The 21001-nt window shown below is 31.0% G+C and overlaps 2 protein-coding genes across 2 annotated transcripts in view; both read right to left on the bottom strand.

Annotated features, from left to right (window-relative positions):
- Positions 1-834: 834 nt before the first annotated feature.
- LOC108692362 (60S ribosomal protein L22-like) lies at positions 835-2816 on the bottom strand. The gene is made up of 4 exons (XM_018200580.1): positions 2610-2816; positions 2229-2363; positions 1852-1973; positions 835-1048 (listed from the first exon to the last, which is right to left on the bottom strand). The coding sequence occupies exons 1-4, from the start codon at positions 2616-2618 to the stop codon at positions 901-903; spliced, it is 414 nt and encodes a 137-aa protein (XP_018056069.1). The 5' UTR covers positions 2619-2816; the 3' UTR covers positions 835-900.
- Positions 2817-8371: 5555 nt separating this feature from the next.
- Positions 8372-21001, bottom strand: part of LOC108692412 (SUN domain-containing ossification factor) — a 39496-nt gene continuing 26866 nt past the window's right edge. The window contains exons 4-6 of the mRNA XM_018200643.1: positions 12943-13556; positions 10916-12828; positions 8372-10691 (exon numbers count right to left, since the gene is read on the bottom strand). Of these exons, the coding sequence (XP_018056132.1) occupies positions 9366-10691; positions 10916-12828; positions 12943-13556 (3853 nt within the window). The 3' untranslated portion in view covers positions 8372-9365. The remainder of the gene's footprint in view (positions 10692-10915; positions 12829-12942; positions 13557-21001) is intronic.

Raw genomic sequence — 21001 nt, 5'->3', positions numbered from 1 at the left:
ATATATATAATACATATAATATACATTAGACATTAGCTGTATTGATCTTTATTCGAGAATATATGCAAAAAAAGATCTTTCAGTTAATGTGCTGATTCAAATGGTTAGGTCTATTGAAAAGGAAATTGAAAAGAACTGAAAACCATTGGGCTTTTCCGGATCAAGTCGTATTTCACAAATCAATATAATTTCGATTCTAATTTTCTGCATATTAACATAACGCTAGTTGTGAAGAGTTGGGATATAGTTGGGAATAGTTCGAAGAGCCCAGTTGAACATTTGCATCAGCCTGACAAGTCGGAGAATGACAAGAGGGAATAGGTAAAACGCGAGCAAATACTCAGCAATAAGCACGATTTCGATCGCAATAAACATGAGACATAATAAAATAGTAATCTTTTGAAAGAAATCTTACAATGCATTTAGATTTTTGAAATGATCGACAAACTATACGATATTCTTACTTCTCATTTTATTGTTTTTGTCTTTAAAATTTAGAGTCTTCAGATTACTAAACGAATTTAGAAGTCATTTAAAAGCTTTGTTAATATTCGATAAATATTTAACATCTGGAGAAAAAAAGATTTTAAAGACAATTTAATTTACATCATAGGACTTATTAATTTTTTTAATTAACTTGTTTTTAGAAAAGTTATACAGTATAAATTTTTAACCTTTGTAAAAATTCGTCTCGTTTTTGCAGTTATATTTTGAAATAATTACAGAAATGTATATATAACTAATAGAATTGCACGATTACAAAATTATAGTTAAAAAATTAAAAATAGTTATATAATCGAAGCTAATTATTTTGTATTTGCATAATCAAGAATATCGAATTTTAGTATTCTTTATTAAAAGAAATATATACAGCATCTGTAATTAAAAGAATAAAGAGAATTATTCCACATCTTCCTCATCATCATCTTCTTGACTGTTAATTTGAAAGTATCGTAACTCGTACGTTTCCTTGTCTTTCGATACTACTCGCAACCAATCACGCAATTTGTTCTTCTTCAAGTATTTCTTTGTCAAATACTTGAGATATCTATAAAAACAATGTTTTCCAAATTAGTGCAAATATCGCTCTTCCTGTAGCTTATAATAGTAAACTTGTAATAGTAAAAAAATAGTAAAATAAGTCAATATTCAATTCTTATTTTAAAACTATCTTAAGATGTCACGTGAACCAACTAGAGGGACACATTAAGACATTATTTAAGACAATATTGAAATAATAAAGGACTATGCATATTGGTCTTAATATTGTTTAATATCATACAATTTTATCTACTTAATGAAGACAAGATGATATAAATATGTTTTGTCTTTGTTCTTCATTAAATGCCAAGATAAAATGTTTGTGTCGACTATATCACTAGAATCACAGATATTCAGTTATTCTTATAGGCTTTCTATAATAAATCGCTACCTGAACTTGAAGTCTTAAGAAATTGACTAATCACAGTCAATTATTCTTCTCGTACTCGACTATGATTGATTAATTTCTTATAGTTCAGAGTTTAAAGCTTAAGATTTATTCATTGTAGATGCTACTGTAAAGTCAATCACAGAGATGTATTAGCATTTTAAGACATTACTTAAAATTTTAAAGAATAGATTATCAATACCAGTTTAAATGATAAACATTTATAAGCCAGTACTCATAGTCTAGTCCTATTTAAAGATTGTTTTAAGTAATATCATAAGATGCTAATTCAACTTTATGATTGACATAAAACATGTTAAAACTTAAGATGATTAAGATTAAGGTATGAATTGACTGTAGATATCAATTTTATCCATAATGTTCTACGATTGTTACAATTACAGAAAAACGATATCACTCACCGTTTCGAGAAGTCGACATCACTGTTGACAGTGAGTTTCATTTTGTTACGTTCCAAGGCAACATTGTTGCCAAAGTTATTGGTTTTACCACCAACCTTAATTTTTTCTTGTAAATATTTTTCCTAAAAAGAGAAAACATTATCATCTTATAATAATCAGTCTCAACAATATAGTACTAAAACTTCAGTAGGCATCACGCAATAAATCAAAATAAATCAACGTTAGAATTTTTCATCACGTAAAGGACGTTAGAGATCAGCAAGAAATAGATTAAGTCTCGATTTCAAATGAACAATTTCGAGCGAAATTCTCATAGATGGGAAAAAAGAATATTAAGAATATAATCTGAAATAATCAAGAACAATAATGTAACTTACAAAATTGGTAACATCCATAATATTATCCTCCACGGGATGCGTGCAATCGATAGTGAATCTCACAGATACTTTTTTCTTCTGTCCCTTACCCCGAAGCACCTGCTTCTTAATGGGGCCTTTAGTTTTCTTTGCTGGCTAAAAATTTGCGAAAATAATCTGTTTAATAATAATGTTGCCATCATTTTATGGGACACGTGGAAAATCGTCCAAGGCGGCAGGATAGGATAAAAATCGGACTAGACTGAAACGATCTCAACATAAAACAATAAGCCAATGTGTCGCGATCGACAAGTCGGACGCGTTCTTTCCGTACGTGATATTTTAACGAAATTCTGCCATAATTATGGATAATCGTCGTATTTTGCAAGAATGATAACTTACCGGAGCCATGTTCGCGTGTCTAATTTCTTCTTTTTCTTAAAATTAATGGTTTCCGCCTCCCGAAATAATAAACCGAAGTCGATACAGCCAGATCACGTCCTTATGAGAGATCAAAAACTAAAAGTGACGCAAAAATGGTGAAGCCCACCCGGACACCAGGGACCTGTGTCTAGGCTGCGTTCGGAAATATCATTCGTTGATGTGTTCGGTGACTTCAGTGGATAAGTAGTGGGGGTATCGTATGCCTTTGGGTGGTGAGTGTTCCTAAACGATTTCCGTGTGGCGTGTGTGTCATCTCAATTCTCAATTCTATCTCACCATTCACATTTAACCCTAACCTCGAGCTAAACAATTCATCGGAGAAGAACGACGGCGATATATGATTGTAAAAAGAAAAGAATATAAATCATTCCTTCCAAATTTCGAATTTCAATTGGTCGATTCCCTTATGCACTATGCATTATGCGTTATGCAAGTCTGTGCTGCAGCCATAACACATCGGCTCACAATGGATGCGTTCGGAAAGATACTATTCGCGCTATGAACACAAGCGCTACCAATGCTATTCTTGGAGCCAATAGTGCGATAGCGTTAACAAACTCCATAAACGATTCTAGCGTAGCGTTGATAGCGTTTAACCAAAGAGACTTATTCGTCGAGGTTAAATTAATGTAGGAGATTCTATTTTTAATCACCAATCAAACTTTTCCCTATAATTAAAATTTTGAAGGTTTTGTAAAGTATTTGTAAATTTTTTATTTTCGCGTAGTGAATAACAGAACGCAATCTTAATTGCAATCTCTGATAGCTTGCCGCTAGGCCGAAGTGAACAATGTAGAAACTAGATCAAAAAATTAATAGTTACACTAAGTAAATTAATCAGATAAAAGGAAGAGCATCCTCGATTGTCGATTTCAGAAGAAGAAACATATCTATATCTAATAAAGATCTTAAACATCTGCAGCGGAATACCCTGTCGCGCTATACCGCAATAATAACTTTTTTTCCGTACACGGGAATTAAAAATTGCCACTAACAAGATATCTCTGACTTTCACATTTATAATGAAATTAAATACACAAGTTGCACTTTGCAGAAACTTTGAAAAGTTAAAGATGATACACAAGCAAGAATTACGTTCACTCCAGCCTAGTGGCAAGCCATCAGCAGATTAAAATTAAGATTGCATTCATTTTGATAAAATTTGAAATTCGCACATTACGTATGTACGTTTACTCTACGAAATTTTAAGAGAAAAAGTTTGGACTCAAGAACAGAATCCCTTAAACATTAATCTAACGTTTGACGTTGTTAAACGCTACCAACGCTACGCTAAGATCGTTCACGGATTTGTAAACGCTGATGTTATATACTATCTCGGAAGAAATAGCATTGACAGCGCGCAGATGTGACGTAACACGCTACCATTAGTGACATTATGATTGCGTTTGTTATCTGCAGCTCCGCGAACAATTTGTAGCGCTAAATAGCGCGAATAGCATCTCCCCAACCCATTGCGTGACGAATATCGTATTAATGCAACCGGAGCCGCGATATTTCAAAAGACGAACAATCGATATATGTAATATCAATAAATTTTATTAATAAAAAATTTTTAATAATAAAAAATAATAAAATGATAGATACGTCACAGTTTTTTATTATTGTATTTTCTGGTTCACATAATATATTAGCTATATCCTCAATTTTAAAAACAATTGTATATAAAAAAAATGATTTTAGAAATTACAATTACGTTTGAAGATAAGTTTAAAATGTGATGCTAAGCGTCTAAGCATAGTTATAATAAATATAATTATAACGAATCAATAGTTTGTAATTTATATTTGATTTCAAAAAATACTTTAAAAATTCAAAAAAGATACACTATTTAAATATGCATTTGTATGTATATCCATAAAAATCTACAATACAACAATGTTTATATGACGAATTTTTTGGCAACTTTATTCCTTCATTAATTAATTATATACAACGTACATTACCCTTTCGTATTTACAGAGATACAATTACAAGCAACTAAAATTCAGGCGCATAAGTATGTAATAGTCATTACAATAATTGACTAAATATTCAACAATAGGCGCAAACGATCTTATATATATTTTCCTTCACCATACATATAATTTGTTTTTTTCACACATACCTTTCTAATGTATAATACAAAAAATTATTCAAATACTTATTATATATTATAAATTTATGTAAAATAGGAACGTATCTATAAATATGAGTATAAATTAAAAAAATCATAAATTGTCGTTTTATATGACACATTGACATGTATGAAAGATGCATTTATAGTATATAATCAAGTGATTCATATGAATATTTAACATAAAGTTTGTTTACTATCTTTTCTTATGTATCTTACGCTTAATAAATTAATGTTGGAAATATAAGTACGGAAAATTGGTCCGGCTAAATAAATATTCATTATTTAATATCAGGATTTTATTTCCGTATGACTGCTCCCATAAGTAATCATTGGAATTGAGATTTAACTCATTCTCTCTTTTCAAAAAGAAAATTTAGATAATTAACTTTATTTAAAATTTCTATATAATATACATATTATTAAATTTATTAAAAATTTATTAAAAATAAATAATATGTATGAGATAAATTTGTAAATGGGAACAGTACACACAGAAGTTTATATATATATATACACACGCGCGCCCCCTCCACACACACACACACGCACACACGCACACACACACACACACACACACACACACACACACACACACACACACACACACGTATATATGCGACCAAAGTGCACAAGTGTCAGCATTGCGGGCAATATCGACATTGTGTAACACATATATGTGTACATATACATAAAACTTGATAAATAGAAATAATGTATACAGGAATTATAACTATCCATGATTATTATTATCTGCGATATTATCATTTTACTTGCTCTACAATATATTTACATATTTTTTTATACACGTCTATTTAAAAATTCAAACATCCGCATCAAAACATGACATTAAATTCCTCATTTATACGTTTATAAAAATTAAAACATCAGTAGATATGTGCTATGTACTTTCTTTTTCGAGAAAATTAATTATCTTATAATGTAAATGACAGACATGTCTCGCAATTAAGACTAGTATAAAATAATCACGCAAAAATAATACAGTTAATGAGGATAATTTTTCAATAAAAATGAATAAGTAGAATAGAATTTAAAAAATCATTCGTATTATAATTTAATAATTATTACACACAAGGGTATAAAGCATTAAATAAATAATTCTTGTGATAAATTCTACTAATAATTGTAAATAAACGATATGTAATGTTCTCTTACGTGTCATGATGCTTAAATATTATGTTTAATTGTTTTTTCAATGGATATAAAACAATGTATTAATTTGATTAAATATTTTTAAATATTTTTATAATAATGCAAATATATGTATATAAATAGATATGTAAAAAACCCGAAAATTGCTTAAATCAACTCTACAATTCATCAAAGCATCTCTTACATTAAATTTTACGTTTCACAATTTTACTCTTAGTTATCAAACTAAAGTTTCTAGTGTCTCTAAACATAGATTTTAAGTAACATATGCAATTGTAAGTTGCTATAAATAATTTTGGGTTATAACATAAAATATAATAGAATAATAATATATGATATAATAATTACAGGCCATTTTCTCATTTGCGTAATTGCCTGTCTATCGATACACATATTTTTTTATGTTAAAATAAAAAAAATAATACATATCACACTGATGAAACTGTGTTCTGTAAATAGTTCCGCATTTTTTTCGTTTAATTTTTACAACGTTCCACAAATATCATATACATAAATTCATTAATGACAATAGTGATTCATTCAGTGATGGAAACTATTATAAACTACTATAAAATTACTAAAGTATCATTTTATCATAACGCATATAAATATAATTATCGAATATATGCGAATAATAAAATTTACAATTAGAAAATATATTCCTTACAAGGTCTCGAAAAAAAGTCTTGACCACTGTTCACATACACCACATACGTTTCACAAAATCATTACTTGTAGTCTTTAAATGCACGTTAAGTAATAGGACACATCTTCGATTAAAGTTTCAGTTTCTTACTCCTTCTTACTTTTCTGCTTTTATTTCTTCTCTCTTTTTTCTTATATCTCCTCGCATTCAATTTGCAACCATTGCATTTCGCAAATCTCAGAAGGGTTTTATCACAGCACATTTCTTTATCAAATACAAAATGCTGGCACAATCGTTATTAATTGAAATATTTTCACAATACACGTAAAATTAGTATGTCGACAAAGAAACGTCTGCACGTATATGCTAAACATAGTTGTTTACTATTTAATTAAATAACAGTCATCCTAATATACTGTTATATGTCGAAAATTATACAATTGCATTTAGTATTATTTATAATTCCCGATATAGATGTAAAGCTAAATTTCAGGAAAAGAAAAAGAATTAAGACTCATGTTGACATCACTACTTATATCTAAAAATTCATGTTTTTATAGAATAAATGTTACTTAATATTGCTGGAAGACAAGAACGGATCAAAGAAAACAAGACAAATAATAATTCACGAAAGATTGAGCAAATAAAAAATCTTTTTTTTGAAACTTCACATATCTTTAAATTCTTATTTCATTTATAAATAAAATGCAAAACAATTAAAATTTTCAATAATTAAAAATTTAGATACACAAGAAAATTTATTATTTACAATTTTTATTTTTAGAAAAAAAAAGAGAAATCTGAGAGAGTTTAATATTTTATCGAATATTTATATCGCTTTATTTGAAGAAATAAAAAGTAGAAACTGGTGCAATTGTTTGATTGCAGTTATCTTTCTTCTGATTTTCTAATTTTTCTCTCTCTAATTATAATACATTTTAATATTGTAAGAGTTAATAAGTGTGAAATGACCAGCGTAAAATATGACTTTTTTGTATATAGCTAAGCTAGATAAAATCATACATTAATATTTCAATATAAGTAGAAAATTTATTTGTTGAAAAAACCAAACTTATCTTATTCTTGCAGCCAAGTAAAATTCAATTCCTTTTTGAAATTTTACATTCATTTAAAATTCGAAAGAGCTAATTGAAATATATAGTCAAATAATATATAGCCAAAAATATTTATAAAATAATGGATAGATTAAGTATACATAATACATTTATGAAGTACCATGCCAACGTTTCGTGAATTTGAATCCAAAGTAACAATTTTATTCTTAAGATAAAAAGATCTCATTTTTTTCTCACTTTTGATATTATTTTATCTATTCATGCGTATAATGATAATTAACATTAGTTAACTCTTTATAAGAAAATCTTTACAAGAAAATTAGATCGTTGGTTATTTTCCATATGAAGTTATCCGATCAATTCCTTCGGTATGCATACATAATTCATTAATAACAAAATTGAATCGAATTATTTTAATTGTACGTTTCTTTTATCTTTGTATCATGATATCACTTTTATAGTTTTACAATGATAAAAGAAAATAATGAAATAATGGGTATTAATCTCACCGGTGAACTTAAAAAATTTCATTTTTCTCTTTTGATATTGTTTTGTATATTCAGATGTACCATTGACAACAAAAATTATTTCTTTTTGATGCAGCAGTAAATGTTGGTTACAATATTACTATTGCTAATATTCTAATAAGGTTTTATTTGCAACATTTTGTTTGTTCATTCATTTTCATTCTTTCTTTTTTTCTTTTTCTCTTTGGCGATGATTTATAGGTAGAAATTAAATAATCCGATCTAAAATAAAATCGTAGAAATATTCTCTAGACCGTTGTAGTAATTGCCGTTGTATTGATTACTAAACAATCATAAGTATATATCCTAAGCTAATCTTCGTAAGTCATTTTATTCCTCTTTTTCTATTTGTCATTTGTTGGTGGGATCACATTTAAATTTCTCGTTAGAGAATGTTTTATAATAAACGTATTTTACGTATTTTGCTGCATTCGCCTGCTGCATTAACATGTACGCCAAATTAATTACGTATGATACTATTATCACTAATAAATAAAGCGTAATTCTCTGATAACGGCGTATAAAGCTAAGAATTATTACAAAGTGGAAGAAGTGTCTTAAATTTAAGCGATCGTAAAAGGTTTTTCTTAATTTCGATCTACTATTTAAAAATGTCTACATTATTTCAAGTCTCCCTCTCTAAGTATATATTCTTCAAATTATATGCAGTCTTTAATAAAAAAAGAATTAAACTTTAATCACACATAGTTTGAATAATTAACACACTGTTTACTCCAATCCATAGAAAGACTAGTAATTGTGAAATAAAGATCGTGCTTCATAGAAAGTATTCGTATATTGTAATTATAATAAGTTTTTTTTAATTCTATTCAATCACTTTTCATTTTCTATCGAATGTAAATATCCCTACATTTAGTTAAATTCGCAAGATTTTTTGATTTAATCCTGTCTCATATTTTCATTTTCCCTATTTTAATCAATTACTTCAATTTCGTGCCATAACAAATATCTAAAGTCTTGTTTATACAATTGAATTAATTGAACTAAATGAACAAAACAAGGAAAGTAAGAAAAAAATAATGAAGCAAGATCAAACCAAAAACTCTCACAAAGTCTACGTAACATTTATATGGCGATCGATTCGACGTAAGAATCAATGCTCCAATTCGACTTGTATCTGCAGCGGATCTATTTCAATCAGAAAAACTTTCTCACCATTTTCTTCAAACCAGTGCTTCTCTTCTCTTTTTTGATCGAAGTAGGCGTAGCGCTACTGCTTCTCGATTCATCGCTTTCTTCAATCAAACCGTTCGCGGTACTCCCATTGGCACGATCACTGATAATCTGCGATAGCGTTTTAAAATCCGTAGGACTGGACTGAGAGGACCTGTCATTTGAATGTTCCGAATCTTGGCTCCACTCCCATTTTTCAGAATTCATAGAATTCGTGGAATTCGTGGATAATTTCCTTTTGCTTCTCGTACCCAGAGCAGTTTTCATAAAGGATGGCGAACTCAATCTCGCACCTTTAAGAATACTACCAGCTCTGAACGAGCCGTTCTTCGGCGTCTCGTTCTTCCGTTCAACTGTATTCAAACGCGGACCTGATCTTTCAACGGATCTATTTACGATCACTAATGACGTATTAGGTTTACCGAATTTATTGTCTTGACGACCAAGGTCGGAATTTATTCTGGATTCTATCTTATAGGTTTTATCCTCTGATGTAGGTTGCGCGATTCGTTCTATTCTTTCTATTTGATCGTCAAACCAACCAATGGCAGTCTCGGGCGCGGATTCAGGCCTCTTATCGACCGAATCCTGCGATTCTTTGGAGTGTGGAGGATCTATGGATGATGCTCTTCTCGACGGTAACGTCGTACCACCAGGGATCGCATTTAATACACTCTTGTAACGAATCACTTCTTGTTTCGCATCGATATTAACTGCTTTAATACCGGCAGTAATTGCTTCTTTTTTGCGTTTTTTCTTTCGTTCCTTTTTTGTCTCAAAGGGTCGATCATCAATCATCAATTCGTGATATGTGCCGTTAATATAAGAAGCAATTTCGCTGGGTCGTCGTTTCTTTATTTTCTTCGCCGCGGTGTGAGAACTAAAATTCTCCGCGCTCTTTCGACGCATGGTATCTTTTCTCGTGTCTGATTCGAGTTTCTCTTCCTCAAAATCTTCTCTTCGACGACAATAAGAGAGAATCAAGATAATGACGATAACTTCCAGACAGATCAACAAGGCATGCTGAACGATCGCAGATATTCGGCTGCGCCAACTATCCCGATCATAAAGAAGAGTTTCAACAGATTTGGAGAGTATCACAATTTCTTCCCTCAAAGCGGTGATTTCTTCTGCTCTTTTAGCATCACGTTCTTCGCCCTTTCGTGATTCTTCACCCATAGCAGTTACTGCACGCTCCAATGAGCGCTGCATTTCTTCGACTTGCTTTTTGTAGCGACGACTTAACTCTTCCAAATATTGCCCGCTGAGTGACATGTTTCTTTCTAAAATCTGAAAAAAAGAATATTAATTGCATTAATAATATTGATAATTTCATTGATGTGACACGATAATAAATAAATAGTTAACATACACATGTTATCTTAATGTATTACAGAGATGATATTCAACACAATTTTCATTTTTTGTATCTACTTTCTAATAAATTTTCCAACATTCTCTAAAATAATTTAATTGATGAAGTATTTTTTTTAATCCTAATTATTCTTTCTTACCTTGATTCTGTTGGATAATCGAAGAAAAACAGACTCTTTCTGAGGAACAACATTTGCTGTGGGCTGTGTCGTCGGCGAAGAGCTAGACGCTCCATTCTGTATGTTAGCCGAGTCAACCTCCAAATCCTTCAAATCGGACAGTAATGAATCCAGTGAGAGATGATCTTGAGGTGACAATCGAGCTTCTTGCTCACCCAGATCTTTCACCTGTCTTCCATCTTGTTCATTATTTTCCGACTTTTCCGTTTTGACTTGTGCAACAGTTTCGGCACTTTCCATATCAGGCATAAGGGTCTCAGTTTCTTTACTATCGATATTTATTAGCGGAACGCTACTTATGGATAATGTCTCGATAGGAGTTCCTAAAACCGGCAATTCTTCAGCAATCTTCAACATCGGTGTCGGATTAGAGAGCGGTGCAGCGGTCGTCAGCACTTTTGACTGCAATGTCTCTTCCGTAAACTCTTTACTAGGTTCTAAAATTGGTACGGACGACTCCTTCTTCAAATCTTCTTTGCTGAGTGTCTTCGTAGGCTTGATCTGCGACGCTAAACTCTCCGGAAAACTGGAGGAAGTCTCTATGGTCGCAATGCTAATATTTTCGCTCTCTTTGGTAACATCCTGAGTCAATGGATGCTGTCGGATTTCCTTGGAGGACGCGGCAGACTTGCAAGAATTCGAATCCAGAGTACATGGATCCGGAGTGGAGGAAGTTTGATGAAAAGTGATCTCGATGCGATCGGTATCTTTAGTGGATAAAATATTTTTACTAGCAGCATCTTTAGATTTATTTACGGGAATTTCGTAACTTGTATTCATTACCACCTTGCGTTCCTTTGTTGCCAAAACATTGCACAACGCTACAATATATTCAGGTTTGAAAAAAGATGTTAAAAAAGTCGCCTGAAAATCCTCTGCCAAATTAAAATGCGTCAAGTCATCATCCTTTGTTTTGTTCTCCTTTCTTCCCTGCCAAAACGATTCAATTTCTACGCCATGAAGACCACACAGTTTTCCTCGTCTTAAAGTTCTGTTTACCAAATCAATTCTAAGCAAATCATCCAACTGTTGATTTTTGCAGCTGACTAGCTGAAAAACACTGGCAAACTTCTGATCGGTACAGTTACCACAGAGGATCGTGTATCTTGGTGTCGTACAGCTAGTGTACGAATTGTCTAAGATGTTACCATGATCAATACTTTGTTGGATTTGCGTGATGTTGTTTCCAGTGAGACCACTGGACTTAACCAAGATCTCTGCGGCTTTTTTCACTACACTTAGCACGGCATCGCGTGCACTACCGAAAAGATTACTCGCTGACTCACCATCTAATAACTCTTCTTCGTCACTATCCTCGTCATCATCTTCGTCGGTGTTTTTCTCTTCTAAGGTCTCATTCTCCGTTTCGGTTTCCAGCACTTCGAACTCGCTAGTGCCATAAGCGCGAAATAATGAGACAGGACAGAAGTGCTCCGAACCATAATGTGATTGGAGTTCAACCTTGATAAACTTGCCAAAGAAATGAGGATGTAGAGTGAAGCTCTGGACGTCTTTCACATCCTTGGCAGTGAACTGACCGACTGGGCTCCAGTCCTTAGTAGGAAAACGATCACTCACGTAGACAGAAAAGTCTTTCGGCGACGAGCTGAAGAGCTCAAAGTTTGCCAACTCGATCTTTTTTGCTTGTATCGCTTCACATAGCTCGACAACAAACCAGACGCGCGATGTACAAGCGTTCAGCATATATTCATCCCGCGTGGACACTAGAACGTTCTTGGCACTATTCGCTTCGGGATTGGCTGCTACGATTTTGGCGCCGCAGTCTGGAGAAGCATAATTCTTATTACGAATTTTCATTCCGCTTACGCTTCGTCCTGGACTACCCGGGGTCTGCACTGAAGCGTTCGGATGAGCTGGAAAACAAAATAATTCGTATATTAAATGTTCTAAATAACAATATTAAATTTAATAGATTCTATGTTTTATCTTCATTATAACAATCATCAATAGAATTATCCGATAATTACTTTTTTTCTTTTCGGCCTCTTCCAATCGTTTTTGTGCCCATTCACTGAAAGATGGTATGTCCTCATGCGGCTCGGTGGGACCTGAAGTGACAAGTCCATTCAGAATCACTGCTGCAGTCTCGTCTCTGCTATCACCGATCAATCGTGCTCTGGCCGCCGTGTCGTTTAATTCTGGTGCCGTGGTGAAAGTGTCATCAATCTTTGATGACAATTCCTCAGACATCTGAATTTGACCAGCGTCCTCTTCCTCGATTCTTAACTCTAGTTCGTTCGCATTAATCTTCTGCTCCGCTCTTACGATCACTACAACCTCTGGCGATTTCTCAGCAGTGATTTTCTTCAGTAAAAGCACTTCTTCCTCGTCTTCGAGAACATCGGTGTCATTCGGTCTCTCTGTCGTCTCGTCGACGATCGGCGGCGGTGGAATCTGCGTTGTTGGCACGGTCTCCTTTAAATGCTCCGATTGTCTAACCTGATTGGTGCTCAGCAATGATGAATTTTTGATAGATGATCGCGAAGAAAACTCGCGATCGATTTTCGGCTCGGCTAGATTTTGCAATTCAGCCGCAGTGTCCACCAGAGTCAACACTACCGCCTGGCCAGTCTCAGAGATCCTGCAAATCAGATAGTTGATTATAATATAATCAATAATTTATAATGTATTTTATACATATTTCAATTTATTTCATTAATCATGAAATCTATCAAAATAGATTATTTTTTATTGTTTAACAGATACTAACTAACTTTACAGATGGAACAATATCAATAATTAAAATTAAATAAATCCTATCATTTCTATTGTTATTTCTTAAATTTTTTCCCAATTTTCTTCAGTTTTTTTAAAATGACAAATAATGATTTTAGAAAAAATGTATAAATCATTATACATTTTGTATATTATAGTTTTGCTGTGCTTTTCGCGCTGTATTTATTATTGTTATAAGAAAGAAAGTGGTTTGATACCTTTATACAGGATTTTCTGTAACTTGATCATTTAAAATATCTTCGTTGTTTTTAATGATACGAGAAGATATTACAGGGAATCTTGTTCGATTTGAAGGGACACATATTATGAGCAAACATTTTTCTCAAGATCATTTTTTTTAGTCTTCAAGGTCATCTCCATTTTTAAAAATGAAATTAATGATTTTTGGCACAATATAATTCCTCTAATTATTCTGCATATAAAAATATTAAGGTAGTGATATTAAAAAAAACCAATAGTTTACGAGATGTTTTATACTGTATTCTAGCATATATTAACAAAAAATATTAAATAACTCATAAACTATTAGTTTTTTATTTTCTTCTTCTTAGTTCTGTTGCTCATGGCTAAGTGTGATAACTTCTTTCGTACCTGTGGTGTGCACGCTGGTTCTACACAATCATGTGGGATCTATAGTTTAACGTCGATTTCGGACGATGAAATTTTGTTAGAGAAATTTTAGTTAATTTTGTTAAGATTCTGACACATAATACTTAAATCGTAAAACTTATGACGAATTCGATTGAAAACTGGTGTATATTAAAACCGTTGTACACTGATTTAAGTATAAAAATAAAATGCAAATATTTCGAATTATAAAATACATATTTTATCTAATAGTACAATAAAATGTATTGATTTCAGGATTTAATCGATTTCTATGTTTATGTATAAATATATCTTTTTTACGTTATTTTATGTACGACTTTAATGTGCGCACTGAGCGCAATCGAATTCACTATTAGATAGTAAAGAAATCAATATGTTGCATTGCTCACGTTATGTCTTACTCTACTGTGATTCGTCAATTCGCTTACTGCTTAAGTCTTACGTTTTAAGTTTTCTAGTGCTTTTAGAGTAAGCCACTTCTTGGCAAAGATACTCTCAGTGAGTTGTCTCGCTTCCTTCCGAAACACGAAAGAAAATACGGGTATAAAAATATTTTGGTTCTATCGGGAATCGAACCCGAGATGTCTAGCATAGCAGACCAGCACTATCTATTTTGCACTATCTATTTTGCTCGCTCATGCTGTTTTGATATCACTATTTTAATTACTTTTATGAGATATAATAGAAATATAATAAATACTTTTAGGAAATATTTTAAATGATCAAATTACAGGAAACACCCTGTATATAATTAATTAGTAATGAATTCCTGGAATTGCATCATTGTATACTGATCGCTCAAAGTGAAGCCGAAACATCTAAAATAACTTATAATAGTATTTTTTGAAAATATTTTCATGCATCAATTATCGCGCTAAAATTCTTATTAATTCTCGTTTTTGTTATTATTTTATCAACAATTTCGAGAGTTATTCGCATTTATTTAAAATTAAATTTTAAAGACATATATATTAATTCTCTTCATGTTTCTAAAACATTTAATCATATATGCAGAGTGCTTCGAAATTCCCGCATTTCGGAGTATAGGACATATTTTATGCTAAAACAAACAACTTTTTCCTTTAGCGTTTTAAAATTGCGTCCGATAAGTAGATTTTGCAGGAGAGTAGGTTGAAGTTGTACAAGTAAACGCAAAAATTATTTATCGAATATAATTTTACCAGTTGTCAAAAGTTGTTCGTTTTAGGATAAAAAACAATTTTTTTCTTTAACAAAATTGCGTCCGATAAGTAGTAATTTTTGCGGGAGAGCAAGTTGAAATTAACAAATAAACACAAAAATTATTTATCGAGCGCAATTTTGTTGTTTAAAGAACAATTTTGTTGTTTTGTTTAAAGAAAAAAGTTGTTTGTTTTAGCATAAAATATCATGTCCCGTATTCCAAATATGAAAATTTCAGATTATCCTGTATATTCATATCAATCTATTATATAGTATCCTAAAGAATATAATTACATAGCGACAATATTATAAAATTCGTCTCAAAGACAATCAAGGACAACGCTACATATTACATATTTATATAATACGCATAATTACGAATAACAAATGTAACATTTTCGAATACTAACGAAGCAAACTACAGATACATAGAATTTTTACTCGCGTTTATATGTATGTTGAAAATATGACGCATAGTGATGAGAACTGAATAAACTTGAAGCAACATAGCTGACGTATACAGCGTGCATAATTTGTGAAAAAATCCATGATAAAAATCAATTTACTATTAATAAGAGCTCTTTTTAGATTATATCGTATAAATATTAATAAGTTTTTAGTATAAAAGAAACTTCATTTTGAAATACATAAAACATATGTGAATTTTAAAAAATACATTGAAATAATTTTCTTTGCTCTGAAAGGAGATTATTGTAAGTATTTAGGTATTATTACATCATAATTTTTACAAATCTTTCAGAACTATAATAAAAAATATTTTAATTTAGCTTACAATAACTTTTTTAAATATCATTGTTTCCCATTCAATTAGATACGAACAGCAGATTTACAAAACCCGTAATTCCACAACTGCATCCTTGTAAGTGTAAAAGAATTTATCCTCATTCGCAAAGCGAATGAAGAAACGTATATGTCAGCATTATAAAAGATACTCATTTTAACTTCTCGTTAACGCGAGAAACGTTCTTTCTCACCGATGATAGATGCATGCGGGAATGCACCACAAGACCGCTAATACAGCCAGGTAGAAGGCAGCCGCCTGAAGAAGATGTCTGTGTTGCCCGGCGTGATTAACAGTCCAATGCAGAGGACATCCGCCATTGCTGTTCTTGACGGTGTCTTTGACCATGATTTTAGGATGAAGCGCACACACTAGCAATCACTACTTCACCGTTGCTTCGCTCTGTCTAATCGTCATTCGATTCCCTTCTCCAGTTTATTTATTATCATATTTTCACAGTTATCTATATTTATTTTACACTTTATATTTTATCATACTTTAGTGTCTTTTTATGCACACATTTATGCACGAACAACGTTCCTTGGGATTATTTTTACGATGATTTTATAACAGGAAGTGTTGTAAGTTAATGGTTATTCTCTATTGCTAGATCGGAACGATCGGAATCTAAGTCATATCTTCAAAGAAATATAAGATAAATTTTAAAATTGAAATAAATTTGTTGCGACTATTTATTGTGTTTTGATTTATTGACGAGTTTATCGGGAAATAGATTCTTTTTTCACATTCTAAATATCAAAATCTCAAAACACTGATGCAATAAAAATAAAAATATACATCCGCACAACAATGTGTCAAGAGAAAAGAAATGTTACTGCATAATTCAAATGAATTCTCCACATCATTGTGATTTACAATAATTTTGGAGTAAATAAAGATACGAACAGAAACTAGTCAATCGTTTGCGTCTGTCTAATAACAGCAGTAATAGTATGCGGAAGACAGAAGTGATAATACAACAGTAGTTAGATGAAATATAGTTTGATTAACACTATTCTCGGTTCAAGAATATTACTTTTTGCGTTACCGTGCTACTTATCCCGGAGTTCAATTAAGAGTTATGAGGCACGCAACGTTTATTATTGAATGCCTGCATATATATCTTAGAATGTGCCATTAGAGCTATATGCATTCAATGCTCGGAATTGATTCAAGGAAATTATGGACCAAACGCATCTCTCTACTATGTTACATCAGACTTTAATCGCTATTAAAATTGAGTATAAAAAACTTGATTACAAGTTTTTGTTTTTATTTATAATATTTAATAATTTTATCTTTGGAAAATTTTTTTGGAAAATGTCTTTTGTAATTAGGGTTGAAAGACACAGAAAATAAATTTAAAAATTCCCTGATTTTTCCAAGTTTTCCAGATAAAAATGAAAAACTTTCTAATCTAAAATATATAAATTTTAACACATTTAAAGTCAAGAATTGTAGGAAAGCTAGCTTATATTATTAAAAACAATAAAAAAAAGGCACAATAAATAAATTAATAGCACAATAAAATTTTACTACAAATTCAAGCTAATCAAAAATAAATTAGTATTGGAAAAAAGAATGTAGTTACGAAAAAGAACGATCAAATAAAAATACTGAATAAAATATAAATTTTTATTATTTTATTAAAATTGTTTAAAGTATGCGAGTTTTTAACGTATTTTACTATAAACGTCAAATATAATATTTAAAAATTATAACAATTATCTGAAATAGGAGCAGTTTAAGGAAATTGAGCAAATAAAAATTCCAGACTTTTTTACATTTTCCCTTTTTACTTTTCCCGGTTTTTCAGGTCTATGGCAACCCTGAGTAATATAACATTAGTTCCATTCAAAGATTTCATTTATACTGGACGTTAAAAGATTTAGCGCTCATAAAATGGAGTTTGCATAGTTTTTCTTTCACATAAGAATAATATAAATTTTCTTATGAAGTATCGACATCTTGAGCGTATATACCGCAATGTATTTCCAATGTCACACTTAAGAGTCGAATTTAACGTGTAAGGCCGCGAGAAGTGTCGACAAGTTGCTATTACCGGCTTGGCTAATGGTCTTAGTATAACTACATAGTTAGAAAGTACTGATCATTCAGCTATCGTGCCGGAAAATCTAGTATAAATCTTGTTAAACGGGTATAAATTGTGAGACTGGTCAGTTATAACTAAAGGTTAAAGATTTATTATTCAAAAATTAGAATTCTTATAAAAAAAATTAATATACATATTGTATATCTCGGTAATTCAGAAACTATATACATATGTATAATATCATACAAATTAATTGATAAACAATTAAGTTTGATTACTCATGTTTTGACATTCTAGCCAATGTAGATTTGTAGATATATTGTTTATCTTTCTCATTTGAATGAAAAACATGAAATTACTCTACTAAAGACTAAGTGAAATAATTTCATTAGCTACTACATCAGTATCGTATGAACTTATTTTTCTAAAACTAAATTTTTTAATATACTAAATATCAAATATTGATATTCTTTATCGAAATTTTTATAATACAATTATTCAAAATAGATGAAAGATTAAGAAATCAAAATTTAGAACATTTAAGCTCGTTGAGCAATACAAATACTTGCTGAATGCATTATGCGCCATGCGATGGGAAAATTGACTTCCGCTCATTGCTTCTCTTAAAAAAGATTATTATATCTTGATTACAACAATTGACTTCGAACGACTCAACTTATCGCGTGTGCATTTAATCGGAACGAATAGCGCATTGTGAACAGACCCTCAGAAGAAGGCGATGTCACCGCGAATGTAAAAGCTCCGTTGAGATCGTTTCATGGTCTGGCGAATATCGATCAATGAACGAACTGGTTTGTGCGAGAATGATTACCATTGAGAAACCGCAATCCTACTGACTGCTGTCCATGCAAGATTGTAGCTTGCGAACACCGATTTCAAATGCAATTGAGAGAATCTAGCTAAACTAATAGCAATCAGTTTCGATGAAATAGTCACCGGGAACTGAATGGACCCAGAATCACGGCGATGCTGAACATGAGTAACTGGCCAGCAATAAAGAGTAAAAAGTATACATAAAAAAATCCGAAAGATAAAAATATACATCACTTCAATTATTCATCAATTATTGACACATGGGTTTATTATTTCTTCTCAAGACTAAAACAATCACTCATTCACAGGGCAATAACAAATCATTTATTTATTTATTATTTGCTGAACTAATAATGTTACTTATAGATGATAAAAAAACTATGTTACAACTTCATGTCAATATTTAATAAAAGAAATAATCATTTCTCATTCTGACATGACAATAATAATTGTCGAATAGTCTAGCAACTAACTGCATGTTACTGTCAACGCCCATAACGTAGTATTTTTCGCATCAATGCACGCGATACGTTTATGGCTGTAGGCATTCGCAGGTTTCATTCATAGACTACAATCATTTAACGTAGGCAAGCGAAATGCGTTGCATTTCCCGTTTCTTCAATGGGCTATTAATAACGCTACGCGATTTAGAAGTCATTCACTATTCGCATTGTTACGCAATAGCTCGATTATGCGTGTACTATTATAATGCAGGACACACAGATAAAGACATTAAAGTGTGCGAGATAAAAGCGCTTAATACGCAATTCTGACATAATATAAGTTTTATATTCATTGAATTGTTAATCTATTTAATTCAATTGCGAAGGATAATATATGGTTAACAAAATATAGAAAATAGAAGAAACTAAAATAAGAATGCAATCTAACAATTGAGTGGATTGTAATGTTCAATTTAATATTATTTTTATAATAAATATATAATTTCTTATATTTTGATTTCTCATATAGAAAAATAGATACGCTAATAAATACAATTAAAATAATAGAGGAAAAAGTGATATTATGGCACTCCAATTAACACATAACTAATTGGTTAATAATCAATACTATATTTAAATTTAAAACTCGACAATTTCATTCGTTAAAATGTCGTTAAATTGAATTCGATTCTGGATTCAATGTTACGAAATATTTATTATTTGGGACACTATTAATAAAAATATGGCGACATTGCATAATGATTCGAAGAAAAACGTAGATGGTAATGTGGCCCACCATAAAAATAATCCTTAAAAAATTTGTTTTATTTAAAAAACAGTATTCAGTCACAAAATTAATAAAAAAGTAAAATATTTTTAAATGTATTTAAATAAATGTATATACATTCACATAATTTCTACATATAAGGTGCTCAATACTAAAAATCTAAGTACTAAAAATAGTATACGTAATATAAACTATAGATTAATAGAACTACAATCGGTTATCAAATAATTATTTTGATATAAAAACTTCAAAAAAAAAGGCCGTGAGTAATCAATATCTATAGAGGACCATATTAGCAAAATGCCATTGCAAAATGATATTGTTTAAATTTGCATAACTCAAAATATATACAATCAAACAAAATGTTAAATAGCAAACAACACATTCAAAAATACATATATTCGTATGATAATATGCTCAAGTTTAAGAAAGAGGAAGTAGGTATAATATTAAATGCTAAAATCTCAGAAATGCTTGAAAGTAAAACTGCGTTATAATAATAAGTAGTGGCTATTGATATTGCGTATATTAGCGTCATTGTGTAACGGCGAGTTACTGAACAAATAATTCCACAAGTAAT

The sequence above is a fragment of the Atta colombica genome, unplaced genomic scaffold (genome assembly GCF_001594045.1).
Source record: "Atta colombica isolate Treedump-2 unplaced genomic scaffold, Acol1.0 scaffold7, whole genome shotgun sequence".
NCBI classification, from domain to species: Eukaryota; Metazoa; Arthropoda; class Insecta; order Hymenoptera; family Formicidae; genus Atta; species Atta colombica.
The sequence above is the reverse complement of the archived record's forward strand: the minus strand, read 5'-3'. Positions and strand labels throughout refer to the sequence as shown.